This window comes from Momordica charantia (genome assembly GCF_013281855.1).
Source record: "Momordica charantia cultivar OHB3-1 chromosome 1 unlocalized genomic scaffold, Mcharantia_2.0 BLBB01000001.1, whole genome shotgun sequence".
NCBI lineage: Eukaryota > Viridiplantae > Streptophyta > Magnoliopsida > Cucurbitales > Cucurbitaceae > Momordica > Momordica charantia.
This window is the reverse complement of record NW_028275157.1, coordinates 21,492,173-21,514,745: the sequence shown is the minus strand read 5'-3', so window position 1 is coordinate 21,514,745 and position 22,573 is coordinate 21,492,173. Positions and strand designations below refer to the sequence as shown.

The 22,573-nt window shown below is 35.5% G+C and overlaps 5 protein-coding genes across 5 annotated transcripts; 3 read left to right on the top strand and 2 right to left on the bottom strand.

The window, feature by feature from the left end:
* Positions 1-433: 433 nt before the first annotated feature.
* LOC111005351 (uncharacterized) lies at positions 434-2,599 on the top strand. Its single transcript, XM_022276818.2, has 3 exons — positions 434-1,220; positions 1,683-1,727; positions 1,838-2,599. The coding sequence occupies exons 1-3, from the start codon at positions 434-436 to the stop codon at positions 1,963-1,965; spliced, it is 960 nt and encodes a 319-aa protein (XP_022132510.1). The 3' UTR covers positions 1,966-2,599.
* Positions 2,224-5,337, bottom strand: LOC111005923 (putative pectate lyase 2). Its single transcript, XM_022277622.2, has 4 exons — positions 4,654-5,337; positions 3,096-3,199; positions 2,845-2,983; positions 2,224-2,451 (listed from the first exon to the last, which is right to left on the bottom strand). Exons 1-4 carry the CDS (start codon positions 5,329-5,331, stop codon positions 2,224-2,226), a joined length of 1,149 nt encoding a protein of 382 aa, XP_022133314.1. The 5' UTR covers positions 5,332-5,337.
* Positions 5,338-8,843: 3,506 nt separating this feature from the next.
* LOC111005454 (cytochrome b561 and DOMON domain-containing protein At5g35735) lies at positions 8,844-10,648 on the top strand. The gene is made up of 3 exons (XM_022276953.2): positions 8,844-9,238; positions 9,331-9,585; positions 10,146-10,648. The coding sequence occupies exons 1-3, from the start codon at positions 8,945-8,947 to the stop codon at positions 10,428-10,430; spliced, it is 834 nt and encodes a 277-aa protein (XP_022132645.1). The 5' UTR covers positions 8,844-8,944; the 3' UTR covers positions 10,431-10,648.
* A 537-nt stretch (positions 10,649-11,185) lies between these two features.
* LOC111005906 (Putative pyridoxal phosphate-dependent enzyme, YBL036C type) lies at positions 11,186-16,861 on the top strand. Its single transcript, XM_022277593.2, has 7 exons — positions 11,186-11,530; positions 11,715-11,781; positions 14,925-14,971; positions 15,438-15,525; positions 15,965-16,098; positions 16,179-16,277; positions 16,527-16,861. Exons 1-7 carry the CDS (start codon positions 11,306-11,308, stop codon positions 16,599-16,601), a joined length of 735 nt encoding a protein of 244 aa, XP_022133285.1. The 5' UTR covers positions 11,186-11,305; the 3' UTR covers positions 16,602-16,861.
* Positions 16,862-17,743: 882 nt separating this feature from the next.
* LOC111005712 (Core-2/I-branching beta-1,6-N-acetylglucosaminyltransferase family protein) lies at positions 17,744-22,199 on the bottom strand. The gene is made up of 11 exons (XM_022277325.2): positions 22,046-22,199; positions 21,692-21,954; positions 21,505-21,621; positions 20,148-20,248; positions 19,969-20,040; positions 19,749-19,830; positions 19,279-19,359; positions 18,977-19,018; positions 18,755-18,814; positions 18,412-18,558; positions 17,744-18,119 (listed from the first exon to the last, which is right to left on the bottom strand). The coding sequence occupies exons 2-11, from the start codon at positions 21,944-21,946 to the stop codon at positions 17,946-17,948; spliced, it is 1,131 nt and encodes a 376-aa protein (XP_022133017.1). The 5' UTR covers positions 21,947-21,954; positions 22,046-22,199; the 3' UTR covers positions 17,744-17,945.
* Between the last annotated feature and the right edge of the window lie 374 nt (positions 22,200-22,573).

The window sequence follows — 22,573 nt, the reverse complement described above, 5'->3', positions numbered from 1 at the left end:
ATCGTATATTTATATTAACTTGATTGAAGTTGATATTATTCCTTTGCAAAAAGAAGATATAATTTTATTCCTCCACAACAGGAGGGCTTTTGAAAATTGAAATTACTGATCACTGGTCTACGTCCCCATTTTACATTCGATAGATTCAATTGGAGCTTCTCCCGCAATACATTCAGAATCCAAATTATAGAAAAGAAAAATAACCCAATGTAATATCAACAATATAATAAGCAGAATTAACTTTCAAAACGCAATAAAGACCCCAAAGAGAAAAAGGGCAATCAACAAAAATTAAAGCAACAGAGGAATTCGATACCTCCATAAACTTAAACTTCACTCATCTAATTAAATTCATTCTCCATCTTGAAAAGCCATCCATTCATCAGATCATCTCCAATTCACTTCACTGGTCAATTTTGTCTCAAAATTAAAGATGCCATTCCCGATTTGGCTTCTCCTGATCCTGACATCTCTAAAACCACCCAAGGCCGAAGCAACGAAATTATGCCGAAGCAGCTGCGGCAACATCCCCATCAACTACCCGTTCGGCATAGACGACGGCTGCGGCAGCCTGTACTACCACAACATCCTCTTCTGCACAATTTACGGCAAGCTCGAGCTCCGGACCGCCACCGGAACATACCCAGTCACCGCCATAAGCTACTCGGACCCCTACATCCTGATCTCGGACCCGGACATGTGGGCCTGCCGCGACGGCCCAAACTTCCGCCAAGCCCGGCCCTTCAGCCTCGACCCGGTGAGCACCCACTTGTCGGTCTCCCCTCTCAACCACTACCTGTTCTTCAACTGCAGCGAGGAGGCGGTGGTGATTGCGGCCAAGCCGGGGTTCTGCGGGCGCTTTCCGGAGCGGTGCGACGAGGCGGCGTGCGACAGCGCCAGCTATCTGTGCACGCACGTGCCGGAGTGCGGCGGCGGGGCGCTCGGGGGGAGCTCCTGCTGCTCGTACCGACCGAAGGGGATGGATTCGATGCGGGCGATGCTGGAGTACTGCGGCAGTTATACGAGCGTGTACTGGAGAAGCGTGGATCAGGATCAGGTTCCGGAATATGGGATTCGGATTGATTTTGATATTGTTGTTACTTCCAGTTGCCTTCGTTGCCAGGATGTTTTGAAAGGTGGAGGGGCCTGCGGATTCCACGTTCAAACGCTGGCCTTCTCATGCCTTTGCGATGACAAGAATGTCACTACCTATTGTCGAGGTATAGTATAAATATCGTTGAATCTATGCTCATAATTCAATAGGGGAAAATACTTGGCTGCCTGTTTAATTAATTCATTCAACAAAATTTTAACAACTCACTCAATATCATGCCAATTTTAACTTTTACCAACAAAAATGGTATAATTGAAAATTTCAGACTAAATTGAAATTTTTTTAATAATAAAAACCTTATATAAACATTAGGGATTAGGGATTAAAACATATATAAAGCTAGTCACCTTACCTTTCATTTTGTTATAGATATATATAACTAAATTAAAAAATGCATAAGAAATTATTAAAGCAGAGAGACATTTATTTTAATTTTTTTAGAGTATATAGACTAAAAATATAGTTTTTTATAGTTTAAGGATAAACTTACAACTTACCCTTTCAGCCATTTGATTTCTTTGATTGGTTTTTCCGCACATATAACTGTGTTGTGTCATTGGGTGTGCAGATGAAAGCATTTCAGGAGTTGGCAATAGGCACAAAATTATTGCAGGTAAATTATATATATTGAAATTCCTTAAAGTTAAGGTTGGTGGTTTCGAAATAGCTTAATTATATCGTTTTAATCTTGTTTTGGGTTTGCAAAAAATGGATTTATTTCAGGGACAGTGAGTGCAGTTTCAGCAGCTGGGGCATTGGGAATTGCTGCTGGTATCTTGTTCCTCAAGAAAATGAAAGCCAAAGCCCCCGTCACATGTGGGGTTCAAACAAATGATAATAGGCTTTTTTGAAAACACTGAAAATTAAAAACAAAACAGGCGACACTTCTTCCCTTTCACTTTCTCTTTTTGTCTTCCTGTCCTTTCTTTCTTGGGAGAACGTTTTTGCTTCTAATTTTATGCTTGGATCCGACACGTAATTAAGAACCAAAAAACATCGTCGTTCTCAAATGATATGGTCATGTCACAATTTCCAATTTTATTACACACCAGATAAGAAAATAAGCACAACGACATTTCTCAGAATTGAAAAGTGCAAAACAACAATATTTAAGTCAAACAAGCTTTGCCAACTGCACAACTCAAAGGGCCAGCGGAATCAGTCAAAAAGGGAACTAAAGAGCCATGAGCAACAGGAAATGATTGAGCTGGAGTGTAGAGTGGGGTACAAGTTCCCCACCCAGATGGGATAAAATAAGCCCCATTCAGAAACACATCATTTGAAGACCTCCATTTCCATTTCTTCCATCCAAACCCATCAATCTCTCTCTTTGTAACCTAGAGAAAATGAATCAAATCCTTATCACAGCCCTTAATTATCAAGGAAAAATGATTGATTAATGGTAGGCGTCACAATGTGACTGACTTCTAATGTAATTTCTAGAGATATTAGTCATTCTATTTATCTATCTTTTATTGGATCAGATGCTCGTTTGAACTTATTGGACTTTGATACCATATCAATATTCATGGATTCCATTTCAAAGTTAATTAACAATAACAAGAGCAGTCTATATCTATTATAAATTTTTTTTAGATTCCTTATATTTTTAATATAGGATCCTTAACCATGAGAATGCAAAAAAATCAGCTATATATCGTTCCAGTTTCCACAATAATTTTTTTTTATCGTCGAGAGTTGAGAATTGTATTTAAATTTTAGAACTTTACCTGTTTTGAAAAAGAGTCATCAGGAGCCATGAAGTAGTTTCCTTGGCTGAAGATGGTTGGATCTGCACTGCCACCAACAGCGTACATTTGCCACTTATTGTACCAATTATTGGCAACATGGACATATCCAAATCTCACCCTGCATTAATTTATCAACAATTCAACATTTTCGGTGAGCTTTTTGTTATGTTATGTAAAATTGAAGAATAGAAGAGATCTATTTGTTGTCCTGTTATGCAATTTGAATTTACCTGGGCATCCTTTGAACAAGCCCATCGCCAAAACGATTGAAAGCTACAGTGACTCTCATAATTTTGTCAGCTGTAAATTCATCGTTGTGCCCAAGAAGGATCACCTAAGACCAACCATTGTTCCATTAGTTAGAACTATGCATTAAAACACATATACATGTTGACTTTAATTTTTAGTTAATTTTGAAGAAAAATAAAGGATAAAATTTAGATGCTATAAGTAAGTTGGGATCTCTTAATTACTATCCTTCAAACATAGACAATTAAGAGATTAATCTATGAAATAAATTGAAGGAAATAAAATAAATAGCTGTCAATTTTTTTTAATAGTGTACCTACTTATCGATAATTAAAAATAAAAGCTTTTGGTTTACTATATTCTACCCATATTTTGACCATCAATTAGCTTAATTAAAAATTAAAAACATGTTAGTTATTATTTAACTTTTTTTTGGGCCCGTTACTTTTAGCTAGTTGAAAGCAATTTTGATTTTCTTAAAAAAAAAAAGATAAATTCTTTTTTTTGTTTAATTATAAATTTCTCCCTAAGATTTCATAAATTATGTTTATCTCTAAATTACTGGGTGGTAGTGTTTTAATGAATCTTTTTAGACTTTCAAAAAATTGTGTTGCGTAAGTATTTGAAGTTTTAATTTTATGCCTAATAGATTAGTGACATATTTGTATTTAATAGGTCAATGATCTATTAAAAGCAAAATTAAGAGTTCAAAAATCTCTTAGACATATATTTTTTTTAAGTTTAAGAGACATATCGAAACTAATATTATTTAATTTTAGAGACATATATATTAGACCTACTTTAAAAGTTAGATACTGATAAACATGTAATTTATCTTTTATTTATTTATTTTAGTCATACTTTCTATAACATAAAATAGTAAGTTGAAAACCGGGTAAAACTAGTTTTTCATTTTTGTTTTCAAAATTACTTTTGAAATTGTAATTGAATCTCTGATAAAAGTTAATGTTTTTTTTATTTATATTGAAATCATTAGATTCATAACTTTGGTTGGAATCACAATTTTTTTTTTCAAGAAAAGGTCATTCGAGAAAACATTTTAAAAGGAAAAAAAAAACATCTTTTTAAAAAGTGTCCAAAAATACATTTTTATATACTTAACATTAGAAAAAAAAAACTATTTTGGAACTTAATTTTTAAAATTAATTTAAGAGAACTTGATTTTATCTTTAAATTTTGGGTAAAATTTTACAATAATTTTGGTTAAACGATAGAGAAAACAATCTTATTCCGCAAATAACAGATTAAAGATGTCACGAAAACAGGGTTAGAATGTTATAAATCAGTTTAGGGTAAATTATTTCACTTGTATAAAGAGATTCAATTCAAACATGTACAAATATACAACATCTATTTTTTTCTGTAAATCACCATTAAATTTTTTATAGGAAAGAAAAAGAAAAAATAAATTTTTTTATTTTTAAAAAAATTAAAGAATTGCACATTTTGAGTAATTGAGGTGTTTATAAGATAAAATTTAGTGTTAGATTATTAATTAGGCTAAAAAGCGAGGCCTACTTTGTCATGTTGAGAGAAGTAGTTGTTGGAGATGGTGACGGCAGTGGAGGCATGGATGACGTCAATCAGCCCATCAGTGCAGCGAGCCAGCGAGCAGTGGTCGATCCAAATATGGGAAGACGCAAATACGGAAATGGCGTCGCCGTCAGATTGTTGGCGCTCCCCATAGTGCGTGGCGCTGCTCCTCACCAGCCCGGCCTTCCCGGGCTTGCAGTCGTGGATGCTGATCCCGTGGATGATCACGTGGCTCACGTTCTGAATCGTTATGCATGCGCCGTACGCAATCTCCACGTGCGCTCCTCTCCCGTCGATGGTCTTGAAGCTGCTCAGCATCAGCTCTCTTCTGGGCCTGATCACCATGTCTCTTGCGAATATTATCCACAATGGCTGCGGTTGGATCGCCCCGAAACGCAGCGTCCCGGGCTTGGGATTTTCCTCGTCGTCCGACGGGTCCGTGACCACGTAGATCACTCCGAATTTCCCTCCCATTGCATCTTTGCCGAACCCGACCGCGCAGTCGGCCAAGGCACGGCGGTCGGCTGCCCAATGGGGGTTGCTCCGCCAGCATGCGTCGATGGGGTTGAGGAGGATTCTCTTGTCGGAGTAGGCTCGAGAAGGGGAAGGGAGGGCGGCTAGGAGGAAGAGGGGGAGTAGAAAATGGTGGGGGAAGGAGGCCATGGCTTGGGGTTTGGGGTTGGCATGTGGGAAAGTGGGAGTAAATTATAGGGGGAGTAAGAAATTAGTGGAGCACACGAAATTGGGGCGGGGTGATTTTGGTAGAGATTTGGTGGTGGTGTGTAGAGTATTAATTGGATATATTTTGTGTGTGTTTTTTAAACGTGGTTGTGTTGTGCCACCCTCTTGGCTTTACTTTGGTGACGAAACGTGCTTGCACGAGATTCATTTTGGTGGATTATTCTATTTCTAATGTTTTCATTTCAAGGGGTTTTGGTTTTCGATAATAATCATTGAAAGATTGAGTAGAAATTACGGTTTTATTGTGGTGTGGGGATTTTGTTATTGGTTGGTCGAGTTTGATTAATTATCTTGTGATTCACGAGGGTGCTTCTCTTTTTTTGGGCCTTGGAGTCAGGTAATTGAGAGTGGTTGCATATTTAAGTGGCTAACTATGAAATCGATCGAGCTATCTATCGTATAAACCGTACTTTCTCAATGACCCTTATTTTTATTTTTTGTTAAAAAGAACTTAGCTCATTTTTTATTGAGATAAATCTTAATTTTTAGTTTCTCAATGACATTATAGTCACTAATTATATTGTATCAAACACACGCTCTAAGAAATTTATCTTAGAGGGATCATGTGTATATTCAGATATCATTCTATTACTATTAGTGTGAGAAGTAGGAATTGATATGAACAAATAGGATAAAATGGCAGTATTTAATCATAACTGTTGAGTGGCAACTACGAAGTTGTTAGCGTGGAACTCTATCACCCTATAAAAAGGGTACGGTGAGCATAGTGCACTTAAAAGGGAAGGTGGGGAATGCACGATATCGATACAGACACCTCCAATATGGTTAGAGCTAGGTGTCGACAAACTCACTCAACAAAATGTCTGGAGCGATGTTAGAGGCATACCTAGACACTGAAGCACACCATCTCTAAATGGGAGGAGAATAACTATTTACAATAAACATATAAAATAAAAATAAATTGTCAAATGAGAAAGTCCAATAAGTAATTGCTACATCATTCTTTCAATGAGTTAACTAATGGTGCTTAGGAACTATTTAGAATCATTCTCCAATTCAAGATTAAAGTGTTTCTCTTAAACTTTACCAAATAGACAATTTTTCAGGAAAAGAAAAAAAAAAGAAAGACCAAATGGACACAAAATTCAGACTTGAAAATACTATATTTTATTTAGAAAAAAAGAAAGAAAAGAAACCAATTTATTGACAGGTGTAGCAAGCCCCATGGTCCACGTTTCTGGACAGTCAGCATGCAGCCAATTGATTTTATTATTTAGGTTAAACAAAATCCTACTCATCCATATAGATAAAAGTTAACATTTTGCTCTAAAATCAAATTATTTAGACCTTATTGCATAACTATTTTGTTTTTAGTTTTCTATATTGAAATATTAAACTTGTAAAATGTGTTTCTTGTTTTAAATATGTTTTTTGAAACCATATATTTTCAAAATCCAAATAAAATTCTAAAAACTAAGGAAAGTATTACTTTTCAAAAATTTGTTTTTGTTTTTGAAATTTAAATTGAAATATTTTTTTAGAATTATGAAAAATGTGACCAATAATAATAATTCAAAAAAAAAAAAACTAACAATGAAGTGGTTATCACACATGAACTTAAAAATTTTAAACATCTTTAACATAGCTATCTACATGTGTAATTTACCCATTTGTCTTGAACAACTTCCAACCCAAGTTTTCTTCTTAATTTTTAATTTTTAATTTTTTAAGTTCAAAATTTTTAGGTTAGTAGTTAAATAATGTTTACGCTAGAAACAAAATCAATAATATTAGTTAATACACATATTTACGAACATGAGAGCAGTAAATGATATCTACTGTTTTTTTGAGTTGAAAGTTGTCTCTATGCTTCTAATTTGTTTTACTTAAAAGGAAAAGAAAAATTAATACACCTATTTGCTAACTTTCAATTATTTTAAATATTCAAATACTCCATGGCTAATATAGAGTTCAAAAGCATATAAAAATATGCTTTATTTATTTTATGAAGTCTAATTTACCTATTTGCTTTAATTTAAATAACGAAAAGAGTAAGGAAAAAAAAAACATGTAAAGAACTAAGAAAAGTAGTGGGCTACTTTGATTTTCAGCTGGATGGTGACTGCAACATTTCCAACTCTCCTCTCTTTACGCCAAAAGAAAAACTCGAGTAAAGTGAAAGATATTGCAGAGAAAAGAAATTAGGAAAAAGGAGAAAAAGCGACTCCTGTAATGTAAATTGTAAGCACATCTATAGCTTCCATGAAACTGCTACCAAAAAGGAACAGAAAGTGCAGAAAAAACAATATATTCATATGTATCAAACGATTCTGATTGTTCCCTTAAATATCAGACCTGTTTGGACATCATCTATTCTCTCGTTTTGGAAGAAAAGCACATATTCTCTTTTTTTTTCCTACGGACATTTTATCGCTTCAATTAGGGTAAGTTTGAAATGACTTTTGGATGGGCGTCAACATGTTTTCTTTAGAAATTATATTTGATTCCTCTTATATGTACTTTTTCACCTTCTCTAAAAATAAATTTGAATCTATTTTTTTATTTGGCTCATATTTTAGAACATACATGATGAGATAAGAAATACGAAGTGAAAGTAGTGTTTCTAAGCTTAATTTTTTTAAATAAAAATAAAAAATAAAATGGTTATCAAAACACAATCTTAATTAGTATATATATATATATATTGTCTTTGTTTTTAAAATGGACTATTAACACATACCGCGCTTGTTATTTAATTTTACAAGATTCATGAAATTTAAGTTAAAATTTGAAATATTTTTAAAATTACACTAGGAATTAAAATGTGTGGTTAATAAACACGTGTCAAAAAATGATGGGAGAGCAATATAATTTTAAAAGCCAAAAATACAAAACGAAATAGTTGTAAAATGGGGCATAAAATAACCTATCTAATAGTATAGTATTAAAAATTCATCGACATGTCGACATTTTTATGTATCAATAGATTCGACATTTGTATGTAAAAGATAAATCTTCATGATATTAAAAAAATCAACAAAATATAAAAATAAAATATCAACAAAATATGATATAATATTAATATTAATATTTTTTTATGAAAGACTTATTTGTTAATTTAAATATATTTTTTTATGATTTTTTATAATTTTTTTAGAAATATCTATTGACATCGACATTTTATTGATATTTTCACCGATATTTCCATAAAATTATACTTGGACATTAAATTTTTGTCTAACGGTAAGATATAAGTTTTTTTAATAATTATTTTAGTTCAATAGGGTTTGAATTTAAACTACTCATCTTTTTTTGTCCATATATATATCTTAATTATTAAACTTTATACCAATGAGATCTAAGTTATTAAAGGACACATTAAGAGTATAATCATTGAGTGTAATCATGTGACAAAATGGATCATAATCTTGATAAATACTTTTGTCAGACTCGCAGTCGTCGCAGCCAACAGCTAACTCTAGGCTGCCAAAATTTGCTTTAGAATTTTTAGCTTTCTTTTTAATCAAATTATACTTCAGCTTGCAGAGAGACAAAGAACAGAGAGAGAAAAATAATGGCTTCAGGTTCCCACTGCTCCCTACTTCTCAGCCTAATTTTTTCTGTACTGTGTTCAACGGTTTACTCGACCCCTTGCAATTCTTATGGCCAAGATCACGAGTACTGTAATAACTCTCTAATTACCAAAATTGGGAGGGACAACAAAATTGAAGATACGGCGGAAGCCGCGGCCGCGCACCAGGCAAACTCCACCTCCGGCCTCCACAGCCCAGATACGAAAGTAACATCATCAACTCCAAAAATATGGAAGAGCCAGACCAGCTTGCCTTACACCACTCTCTTAAGACACGTAAGAAAACTATTTTGAATTGTGCGCCGTGTATATGCAATGCAGCTAAAATAATGATACTGAAGATTTTTGGGAGATGTTGGCACAAACAGGTTCATGGAGTTCTGAATATTATAGGATGGGGAACTTTGATGCCCAGTGGGATTATGATCGCCAGATACTTGAGAGAATTCCCCATAAGCTGCGAGCGATGGTATTCGGCTCACGCTGTGTGCCAAACTGCTGGGTATATCATGGGCATCGTCGGATGGGGCTTCGGAATCTCCGCCGCTAACTCCTCCGAACGCAGCTCTCGCCTACCATTCTTAGCCCTCGGCATTACCATCATCGTCCTTGCAACCATTCAGGTAAGTTTCTCTGCAAATTTAAGTTTTGTGATCTCTAAATAAATTTTAGACCTTTTCCCTTCTGTTTTAAGCATAATTTTTAAATATAAAAAGTTAAAAATGAAATGCTTATTAAATGGTATGACGTAGATTTTAAATTTTAATTTTGTGTGTAATAAAATCTTGTCGAATTTAACAATTAATGACCATGTTAACCCATCAAATAATTTTCAGAATCCCTTTTGGACTCTGATACCATATCAGATTTTATTTCAAGAACAATCGACAATGAGAAAAATGATTGATAACTTCTCAACGTGGAATCCGTAACAGTTATTCATTATTATAAGTTAGTACGGTCTCTTTAGATATTTTTGAACTTTCAACTTTGTGTTTTGAATTAAATTTTGTGTATAATATGTATTTGATGTTTGAATTTTGTATCTAGTAAATCAAAATTTTTATCAGAATATGGAGTCGTAAAAGTTGATGGATGTTTTGAAGGACACGAGGATAAGTTAAAGAAATCCAAATTAAATGTGTGTAACTCAACCAAAGTTTGATGTTTCAATTTTGTGCAGCTGCTTGCTATATGTGTACAGCCGAAGAAGGAGAGCGGGTGGCGGCGGAGGTGGGAAATGTACCACCATGTTATGGGATACGTGATAATGGGACTGATAATAGGCGACATATTCGAAGGTATTAATACGCAGCGCCACCCAGAGAAATGGCGGTGGACTTACGTGGGAATTGTTTCTTTTCTTGCACTTGTGGCTGCGGCTTTGGAGATTCACAAACGAATCAAGCTTAAACTCTTCAAACAGGCTATGAAACTCAATGCCAATATGCATTCTCCCACTACTTGATCATTTTATCACCATTCTATTTCTGCCACCCATTTCCCTTTTCATTGCCTTTCCCTGTAATTTTTATTCTCTACTGTCAGATCTGATTTATTTCTTGGTCATTTTTTAGTACTTCAATAATTCATGGTTAATCAATTTGCTCCAAATTATTTCCATTCTTGTGGAAATTGCTTTTCTCTTTTTTTATCATGGGTAAAAATTTTAGGTTTCTAAAGTATATCTCTCATATTTACCCTACTTAAATGTTTGATAATCAGTCAACACGAGTTTAGGTCAACTGTAATTGACACACTAATATGAATTTGAATCCTCCACGCCACTAAGTATACTAAAAAACTCAAGAGAAAAAGAAAGTAAAAATATAAAACTTTTATAAAACTAATTAGCACCTCTTTCAATAGTAGTAAAGATCTTTTATTATTATTTTTTAGAACGATAGTAAATATGGAGATAAGTGAGGAGTGAGGTCTTGCACCGTCGGGTGTTGGCACCCAAGATCTAGGTTCAAGCACTCTTGTGTTCAGAAATTAAAAAAAATAAAAAGTGAGGAGTGAGGTTCTAAATATTTTTCAAGAGAGTTTTTTTTTCCCTTTCTTTCTTCTAGACAGAGTCATATTAAAGTTTAAATTATTTTTTATTTAATTTAAAAAGAATTAATGAAAAATGAAAAATATGCAAACTGCGGTTCTTGAGTTATGGGGAAGGGATGTCTTGATGGCGTGACGACGTCGTTTGGGCTACTGGGCGTTGGCTTATTGTCTTGTCTCTGGATTGCTTAACTGGAACGCCGAAAGCTCACGTTCCGTTTTGTACTCTCGGAGCAAAGAAAGAACAATCTGGAGCAGGAGCAGGAGCAGGGAGATTCTGGTGCAGAGATGGCCTCCTCTGCCGCTATAGACGGCACTGCATCCGCGGCTCTCAGGTCCGTGCTTCAGCGCGTACGGCTAGCCGCCGAACGTTCCGGTCGCGGCTCCCAGCAGATCCGAGTCGTAGCTGTTAGCAAGACCAAGCCGGTTTCCGTCATTCGTGAAGTTTACGATGCTGGCCACCGATGCTTTGGCGAGAACTACGTTCAGGAGCTCGTTGAGAAAGCTCCTCAGGTTTTTTCTTCTTCAATTTCGCGCCGAATCCATATTTAGATATTGAATTGAAGTCTTTTTCGATTCTGATATACTTATGTTCTTGTAATTCTGTTGCTATGAGAACTATGGAATTTTCGGAAGAGTTAATTGTCAGTGATTCGGACTGGAGTTACTTAACTTTGATGATCATTGGAAATTTCAGCTTCCGGAGGATATCGAATGGCATTTCATCGGGAATTTGCAGAGCAACAAAGTGAAACCACTTCTGAGTACGATCTAATCTATTTTCTAGAAAGTGTTTTTATTGCAGTCTGAAGGCATTTTTTGGAAACTTGTTTGCATAAGTTTTCATAGGTCACAAATATTTGATTCGACTTACTCTGTAATCTCAGAATAATATTACGTAGTACTTATATCAGTAAAACAGTACAGCCATTCTATTTATAGAACACTCACTACACTCAGCTGAGGCTAATCAATTACACGACAGCCAAATAACAAACGCAGCCAAACTAATGCTGGGCTGAAAAAATGAGGTCAGTAGTAAGCTAGAACAATTTGTACCAAGTCAAAGCCTCAAGAACAATAATCACGTAAAAAGGGAAAAACATCTTTCTTCCCTCCCCAAAGATCCTACATGTTATAAAAAAGCTTCGATGAATTTGGGCCACAAGACTATAGCTTCAGCTTGAACGGGATCCTCCATGTCTATTTAGTCTATTTTCATTCCCAATACATTCTATGTCTTTGTTATTCACCATAATTTCTCCAGTAGAGCACTCACAATCTCGTTATCAGAGATTCATTCCTGCTATAATTAGCTATTCAATTGAAGAATTTTATGTACTCATCCTCTTACTAAAGCCACTTAGACTTGCACTTTTGACTCCAAAAAGTTTCTTGTTTAAGAGTGACGTATGGAATTGATACTAGAAGCTTCTAAGAAATTTCTCATTATTTGAGAGAGGAAAGGAGTCTTCTAAGTCATCTAAAGATTTACTCTCAGTAATGATGCTGGTTTGGTGGACTGAATGTTGCCGAACTCTTTATTCCATTTCTTTAGGAAAGCCTTGAGAGATTTAAGCTTGGTCGTGAAACCATGTACCAGTCAACTTTGCAGATGGACTTCATTTCACTTAGGTTCCAATGGGTGAAGAAAGTTATTATGATCAAGTAACATATTTTAAACTTTAGAAGGGAGGACTCCATTTAAAATTAGCAGCCTCAAGCCTCTTCAGTCTAGATACCCTGGGGTTCTTAAACTTAGAGATGATCAAATCTTAAGAAGCTAAGAACCTGTCAGTAAGTGATGTGGGCATAAGGGTTGAATTTGTAATTATTTTGATTTTATTTTGTAATAGTAACAACTACAAGTTTAACTACGTCTACATCAGTAAGAGAAAGGACAGCACGTTCCGTCGTATTTGACTAAGTAAATTTGGCATAACTAAGATGTAAATCTGGGAGAGGAAGATCACTGATGAGCTTGTTGATAAGATTCATACTTCGTGTCAATCTTGAAACCACCAAGATACTCAAGTTCCCTCCAATGTTGTCCTTTGGCTGGTAGGACTTAAGTCTGTAAGTCCCCTTAAACCAGAAAAGAGTGTTATTTGCCTAAATGATTTTTACTGTGAGAGAGAAAGAACCTCCAACATCTTCCTCTAAGGGATCAAACAGAAACTTTTAAAATATTATAGAAGAAATTAAAAATGATATAAACTTGAAGGACAAATGGTATATTTAGTTTTTTGTTTTCCCTCAGAGGGGGCAGAAACAGCATAAAGGTCTCATTGGAATGCTAGGATAGAATTAGGGATATTACTAGGGTATTAAGGATAAATTAGTGGTTAGTCAAGGAATCCATTAGAAGGATTTGTAATAAATAGAGTCAGTGAGACAAGATTAAGGTAGGCATTGATTTGTTATAAATAGGCTTGAATGGCATTCCAAGAAGGGGAGGTACCAAGTATCTCAAATACTTGGGAGTTTATATTGTAGTTCTATCTTCATATTTCAATACTATTCTAGTTCTTTTAGGCTCTATAAGGTCATTGCTTCTCAGCCCCTTAACATGAATTGCTGTCCCTGAGTTCAGATACTAGTTGCTGTCTGTAGAGTTTATTGGAAGCTACTATAGCAGACATTGTTGGAGAGGTGTTCTCATAGCCATGATTATTATTTCACATATTGAGGTCCTGGATTTTTGTTGAAAACTTAATTTTGATAAGAACAGAACTAACATTTGGTCACAGAACACCAGACTTTCCATATGACTAGTAGTGAGGCTTATTGCACCATTCCAAGATCGACCACTTCATGAGTTTCTATCCCTTCCTCTGTTACTCTTAAAGAAATCATTTCCTTGATTTTCAAGCTTCTGTCAAGCATTTCCATTAGTTTCCACCATTGCTATTTACTTGCTTCTGTTGAGCTTGAAAGGTCGGACTTGCTGTAGGTAAAGTGCAGTTTGACCAAGTTTCTCTCAATTCTAGCCTCTTGTGGTAGTAATAAAGGACTAAATTTTGTATGGGTTATTCTTATTTCAAGACAACCAAATCATACTCAGAATAAGTCAGATAGCACATACATCACCTGTCAGTATTTGAGACCTTGTAACCTTAAAAAGGCTAAGATATCAGCCTAGGTCTTCATCTTGCTTAAGTACTTTATATCGATTCCCCCTTTCTTCAGGTTCTGCATTATGTATGTTTTCCATATTTCTCACAAGGATTTGGTCAAGTGTGACCTGTAGCTCTCTTGCAAATTGACAATATATCAGTTCCGTTGTTAGAGGCTTGGTTCGAAAGTCGAGAGGAGAGAAGCTTATCTTCTTTTCCTATCTATGACACAAACTCTAGATTCAGTCATCTTCTCAGAACATGGATAAACACCGACATTGCCGTTTGCCAGCAGCAATATATTTTACCTGGAGGATTGTTTTTCCAATCAATGTAACCTGATCTGAAGTCATGAATCACCGAGAGTGTCTACTGTCTGGCATTTCTGTTGTAGGTGAAAAAACCGAGGAGGCCATACCCTCACTTTCCTATTGCACCCAAAATTGTACCTAATTGTTCTGTTAACTATACAAACTCAACTTTGTAATTCAGGAGGAATATTACTATTCTATTCATATCAGCAATAGTACAGCGATCTTAGAGCACTCAATACACTCAACTAAGGCTAACTAAATATATTAACAGACCGACATGAAGAATGTGATGTTTAGCTTTGGTTATTCTCTTACCTTAAAAAGAAACACATAGGATAATGAGTTGGTTAATCAGACTATAAATTTCTGTATCGGGGCATTTCATCTAAGCAGATGCTTTTAAGACTTCTTCAATTGCTTCTTTTCATCTGCTTTTATTCCTTCATTTCTAACTGTTACTTTTGCGACACCATACAGCTAGCGTCCCAAACCTTGCAATTGTTGAGAGCGTGGATGATGAGAAGGTGCTCTTCTTATTACTTATCTCGAATGCCTTGATATGAAGATGATTATCACCTCAAATTAAAATGAGAGTTTTTAAAATTACTTTCCAGTATTTTATTTTATTAGATTTTGATTGTGCCGTAATTAATTATCTTTTATCGGATTGAGTTGAATTGGTTATAGGATATAGCATGCTGTATAAACACTTTTTTGATGTGTTGAGTGGAGACTGAACATGGCGATTCTGTTTTACAAACTGAAGTAACTAACATGGGGACAAATCTCGAGAATGCTGTGTCTGTGTGAATGATCATTTTCCATAAATTTTTTGGATTCAGGCATGCTGCTTTTGGATCATGCCTAGCATTGCCTCTTTTATTGTATTCTTTTTTCTAAGGCTTTTTTATCGTATTCAAATGATTCTCTTTGTTATTTAATGCTGTACGTTATAACTTCCTTTTTAATGTGCTTAAACTCTTTTGCCAGATTGCAAACCGTTTGGATAATGTGGTTGCAAGTATTGGGAGGAAGCCTCTTAAGGTGTTTGTCCAAGTGAATACAAGTGGGGAAGAATGTATGTTATTACTTGCAACAACTATAAGTTTCTGTTTCTTAAATTATGGTCACCATCCGAAGTGCAGTTTAATGATTTCATCTTTAAAAATTTGATTTGCAAGAATCTGGTTGGTCCAAAATTTTTGGCCGTTGAAGTACAAAATGCTAAAATTTGTCCATTTTTTCATACCTTAAATCATATGGTTGAAAATTTTTCATCTGCTAATAACCTGTTAGCATGATTTTGGAGACATTTTCTAAAGTTAGATTGTTGAGGTGCATGATTAAGAAGGTGACGGCTGATGTTATCTATCAGTACGCTAAGTAACTCAATTACGTCAGGTTTTAACATAATCATGGAATGTTGCAATGCACATGTTATTTGTATTGTATTCAACTGATTTTAATCGTTCATTTGTTAAACCTTCGAATAACGTTTATCTTGTATTAAAGTGCAGCAAAATCAGGCGTTGAGCCCTCTGAGTGTGTGGAGCTTGCTAAACACGTTAGTTTGAACTGCCCAAATCTTCAGTTTTGTGGGCTAATGACAATTGGAATGTTAGATTATACATCAACACCAGAAAACTTCAAGGTGATAAAACCATTCCTCTTTTATGAGAAACTTTGCGTGCACCTTGCGCTCTTACCAATTGGTATTTGTTGGTTTTACAGTCGTTGGCCAACTGTAGAACTGAGGTTTGCAAGGCACTTGGAATATCAGAAGAGCAATGTGAGCTATCAATGGGCATGTCAGCGGACTTCGAGCAAGCTGTAAGAATGATTATCATTATAATATGGTACCGTTTAATGGGATATATATAAATTTGGTCTAATGCATTGCTTATTTATCCTCTCAAAAACATCGTACTAATAAAAAAAGAAAAAAAAACTTGAGAGAGTTTGTTGACGCTCTTCTACCAATTTGGCCAAGCGTTTCGCATTTCTTTAGACACAGAAGAATAGAATTTGTAGAAAACGAACGATCACACAGTTAAACTCATATTTCTGCATTTTTGGCAGGTTCAAATGGGAAGTACAAATGTGAGGGTCGGATCTACCATATTTGGGGCGAGGGAATATCCCAAGAAAAACTGAATCTTGCTTACTGGAAGATTTATGAGCTTCTCGTGGTTACCATTTTGATGAGATAATCGTTGTCCAATACTTGCCTGTCTTTGAATAAAATCTCACTAAATAAAGGATCCAACTCCAATAATTATTAGTTTTCATAACACTGTAAAGCGAGGGCTGTATGTTCAGGTCGACACATTTCTATGCCATCTGATTACACCATACGTTTATGATTTGGCCAAACTGTAAACGTTTTTTAATGATCTCAAATAATTATTTGAATACTTGATCTGTAAATTTTAAAACTTTTTTTTATTCTTCAGATTTAAAAAATGCTTCAAAATGAAATATCATGGGTTGGTTCATTGGTTTAAAGGGGATCAAGGTAAATAAGATTAGACTACCTTGTCAACATTTTATTAGACTACCTTCATTAATTTTACAATATGCATTTTTATCAGAGTATAATTTGTTTTGATAAATTATTTTAGCGATAAATGTTTAAAAAATGGGATGTGATTTAAAAATTGCTTTTAGTTTAAAAAATTATTCCATTGACGGACCAAATAAATTGACCCATCAACGTCAATCCTATCATGTTGTGACTTGTGAGTTGCGACAGCCTATAGCCAAACAAATCCAAACTTTTTAGATCGACCTTTTTCCATGTTCTTTTTCTTGATAAAGCTTGGTGACCTACATGGCTTTGGACCATTGAATGAGAACCTCCACATAAAAGCCATGGTACAAGAAAAAAAAATCGAAAAAATGTTCCCAATTCAAAGAAAAAGAAACTTTACTTCGTGAATGTACGCACCTGAAATACAAAACAACTAATGGACCAATATCACCACCTCCCGTTTAAATCCCTCTACCCCAAGTTGAACTAAAAGAAAATAAAAGGTTGGATTAATATGATTTTTTTTCTTGATACAACAGTAATTTCAGCAAATAACCCACTAAATAAAATTGCGTGTCCAAGTTTGGATAGTATGGACAATTCAATCTTTCAGCATATCTTCTGGGCAGTTCCTCGGAAGCCTTCTAAACTGATTGTCAATGTAGAAACACCATGAACAAACTAAGTGACTTCCTTCAATGAACCGTTTTCTCAACTTAAGATACAAATGATGAATACCACCAACAACGCGGACTTAGATGGAAAAGAAAGATAAATACTGTGAAATGTGATTGAACCATCCAGCCTGATTTTCTTTTGAAAACCAATAGTATCTGATAAACTAACGCACACCTTAACTCATTTCAAGAGGTACTCACCCTCCAACATTTATAGTTAGAAAAAGTATGAAATATTTAACATTTTAACCAAGTGGCTATCATGATGAATGATAGTTGAAGTTGGTTGATCTAAATATCTAATGATGCTGAGGCATCAAAGTGACTGACAACTCCCTGGCTTAATAATCGCATAGCAGCTCCCTGAGAAAATTTTCTGGCAAACAGAAAACAAGGAACAGAAGTTGAATTATTTCGACACCATTCCGTCCTGAACTCAGTCTCATAGTAGACATGGTTGATTCCCTGTCAAAACAATACACGTCAAACAACAGAGTAGACGGTAGACAACCTACAAATTCAACAAATGAATCCCAGATAGATCAATCATGCCACGGATTTACCAAAACATGGTTGGTATTGGAATATAGAATAGACACAATTCTAATAACATCATTATTAAGCCAAGCGATTCAGCAATCAATGTAGAAAACAAAAACTAAAGCATTTAATTTTGTTAGAAACCAAATCTATTCACCCGTCCTACCAACTCTTCAAAAAACAAAAACAAAAAGAGAAATATTGCAGTGTTAATGACCTTTATTTCCTTAATTTGCCGAGGTCCAGCATTAGCATAATTAAACGTAATAGGATGCCAACCCTTGTTCTCCATTTTGGTGGTTGACTGATTCCATAGCGTGTAAGTTAATGTTCTTCGTTCAAGTTCACCTTCAAGTTCATGTAACTACACAAGAAAAGTATGTTACGATGAAAATTATTTGTGAAACTTAAACTATTCCAGACACCAGTTCAACAATCACTGGAAAGGGATACAAACTCGTCATTCTGGATACAAAAAAAGAAAAAAAAAACAGAGAGGGAGGGAGGAATCGATGAAGAAGAAAGAAACAACATGGCCTCGGAAGACGATCTATACTCACAGAAAGTAATGTCTGGACATAGTGTTCATCTGGAATACAGTTGTGCTGCTTTTGAAGTTTCTACAATCAGAATTTAGGCCACGTTATTGGTATCCGTAGCCACAGTAAACAAAACAATCTTAGTAGGTCATATCCAGAATAACAAATAAATTATTTCTAAATAACATGCACATAATTTGCACTCAGGATTGAATTTCTCAACATACACAAATGATAACTTACAATGTTCATATTTCCTTTGCTGGCATCCACAGGTGGCCTTCGCTGTAGTTAAGAAAAATTGTAGATTTTATAATGCAATACCAAAAGGGTGAACTTTTTGCTTCATAAAAATCTCAAAAATGTGTCTAGGGGGAGGGTTTTTGAGCTATACGCCATTCAATTTAAAGATATACCTGGGGAAAACATGATCAACATATTTAGTTTATGTATGTATGAATGATAGAATCTTCACAGCAGAAATAAATAACTGCACTGGAATCATGGTTGACAAACAAAGAATAAATTTTCTGGATAAAACTAACCTTGCAGAATGACCCAAAGATTGGGAATATAACATCATCATCCACAACTACTTCTGCATGACTACGAATCAAACTGATCCACTGCAATTTAAACACAAAGCAAAATAATGGCATTCATCACGATTGTTTAGAATCCAACTAACAGACATCTGCACCACGAGAGTGGAAACTGTATTGCATAGTAGATCATGAATGCTAAGATTGAGTGAAGTTTATCGAAGCAGTAATTTCTCAAATATTATCTCGAACAATAAATGGGACATACTTATTTCCTTTGGATGGTTGGAAGGCCAAGACAAATACGAATGAAAATAATAACTACAGAAACACAAAACAAGGATAAAAAAAACCCCCAATCTCATAGTTACATGAATCTACATAACTAGGCAAAAAATCCCAAAAACCAAAAAAACAAAACAAAACAAAAAAAAAAATGCAAGCAAATACTGATAAGAATTATGAGGGATGACCTGGGACCCTTTTCTCCACTTGCTCTTAGGTATAGTAGGTGACATGTTTGGGTTATAGCGACCCTCCTTTGCATCAAGAAAACTACAAGAAAAAATGAGTATATTTTCGATCAGCATATATAGAACTTCAAGAGCCACCGTGAAAGCTATAAAATTTTGGCACCAAATGATCAATAAAGAATCTGTGCTTGGCACCTCAGAGTCAAAGCCCTCCATCTACCTGTCCACGAAACTCCTTGGAGAAGCCATGAGATAGCTGTATATGTAGCTAAAATTGTATAGCGGAACACAACTGCAGCATCAGGAGACAAATCTTAAGGGAAGTTGTTAAACACCTCAACTTCATAGATCAAACTGTTTAGAGAGCAATGGAATGTGGCAATGGTGATCATAAAACACCTGTCAGATAGAAGAACAAATCTCTGGTTTGCTGGATCCTCAAGCGCTGCTTCAAATAACAACCTCTCTGCAGCAATCATACTTGACTTTCCCCATTCCACCTGCAACATAATAACACTTTATTGAAATTAATTTCCAAAAACCACCTAAGCGCTGTTTGCTCCACATTGGCACTGCCCAACAACAACCAACAGAAATGCTAAATGAAAAATGACAGAGACTAAAGGATGCCTACATAGGAGAAAAACTAAGCACTAATGTGGTGAATTGAATAACAGGAAAATATTGCAAACCTCGACACAAATTGACCCCCTCTATTTGAAAATGAAGAGTACCTGATAATTCAATTCCATCATAATTATAGTACATATGAAGATTGATTAATAGGACATTGTCATCCTTTGACTTCCTAGGGGTGAAGTATTTACAGAGGTTGTTCTCTAACCTTGATTGAGGGTATACTTGTAACTTTTTTGAGCACCGAGCCTATTACCACATTGCAGAATAGCCTGCTATGCTCCTCAATTTAGTATATACAAAGGAGACACCACATTTTAAGATGAGCTCATGCCTTATCAGGTCTCTAAAGTTAATTTTCTTTTGTTCTTTCAGGAATGCACACCTATCAAGTCTCATATCATTCCACACTTTAGTGTGCTCATCCTATCTTCCCATCAAGCATGAGCACCTACCTTATCAGACTAGGTGTGCTCATTCTGATGTGCTAAGTTGTGTGGGTCAGGAAGGATAGTCATGATTGCTCTACATTGTATTATTGGTAGGTGACATGTAGGCTCAAGCTTGTAATTTCTCCAAAACTTTAACCAATAACAATGACCTCCGTTCCACAGTTGTGTTAATGAGACCTTTACTATGCTATGCAAGATCTCATTACCAATTTGACAATGCTATTGAGTGAATTAGTTGCAGTTCATATCAAGTGCAGGTACTATTGGGGTTTCCTCCTTCCAGCATTGAGACAACTAGTTCCAGACATTAATTTTTAAGGAGGGAAACTTGTCATCACTGGAGATTTTCAACTAGTAGTATGCTATATTTGCAGTCAACCTAAATAATTGATAAATCGAGATACATTAGCAGCTAGAAGAGTGTAGACAAAGAAAACAATGAGCTGCCCAATCAATGATTCCCCAATCAGCTAAGCTTAACTCGTATAAAAGATTAAATTAATTGAAGAGTTCGTCCTCATACTTCTAAAAAACTCCACGTAAACACACACATACAAACAAACAAAAGGTAAAGAACAACTGAACAAGCATCTATTTACACCCCCAGATGCAATGGAAAAATATAAAAATTTCATCATATCGGAGATTCGGAACATGCGTCATGTTACCTGTATGCTATTCCTCAATTGCCGTCCAAAAAAGAAATGCGACCTTGTTGTCGATTCATCGAATACAAATCCCGGTGCGGAGTGAACATAAATCGAGAAGCTCGCAACGTCGCCATTCTGGAACAGAAATTGAAAGTCATTTTCCTAATCGAAGACACATTTTGGGAGAGTAGAAACTTAAAAACACCTGTAAGAAGCTTCCCCAGAGAAAATCAAGCGGGAGGTTTCGACGAGTGAGAAACAAGAAGGCAATCTTAGGGGGGCCGGAAAAGGAATGAGGGGGAGGACGCAATCGACGAGATAATGAGGCAGAGGGGAGGTCAAGCCGGGAATACGATTGAAGCCTGAGAAGAGCGAGGATGCAAAGTGCAACAGAGAAGGTGATCACTAGCTTCCAGGTGAACCAGATAACGCTTGATATTACAGGAGCTTTCTTCTTCATCGTTCTTCCTGGAAATTGAGCGCAAGAACTTCATGCAGCGAATCTGAAAGAAACCAGAGCAAAAGAAAAGAAAGCAGAGAGAGAGAGAGAAAACAGTACATGGAAGAAGTGGCGGTTTTGCCGGAGAGAGAATTAATAAAGAAAAACGCATCAGAGAACGGATGACGGTGGCGAAGTCGAAGTGTGGACGGACCGCGGCGTATTTTGGAAGTCTTCTCAATCCTCAAGATTCCCATGAAGAACAACTGTAATACGACGTCGTGGGGTTGGATAATATGGTCTCAGTTTGTTGAATGGGCCATCTGATTCTGGGCTTCACTCTGGCAGATGGCGGGAAGGGCGTATCTCCCAGGCCTTGTGGGCCCTTCAATAATGCTCAACAGAATTTGTTGCATCTTCAATCACATGGTACTAATTTTCAAAAATGGTTTTCAAACTATGAAGAAACAAAATTTTTATTTTCCTTCTAAAAATTTCAAAACAAAAATGGTGTCCACTCAACTTAAGACATATATTTCGACCAGAAAATGTATTCGAAAATTTGAGAATTTGAATTACAATAATGAGAAATCAGCAAAGATGGAGAAACTTCTAACAAATATATGTTGTCCTAGCTCCATTCCGTTG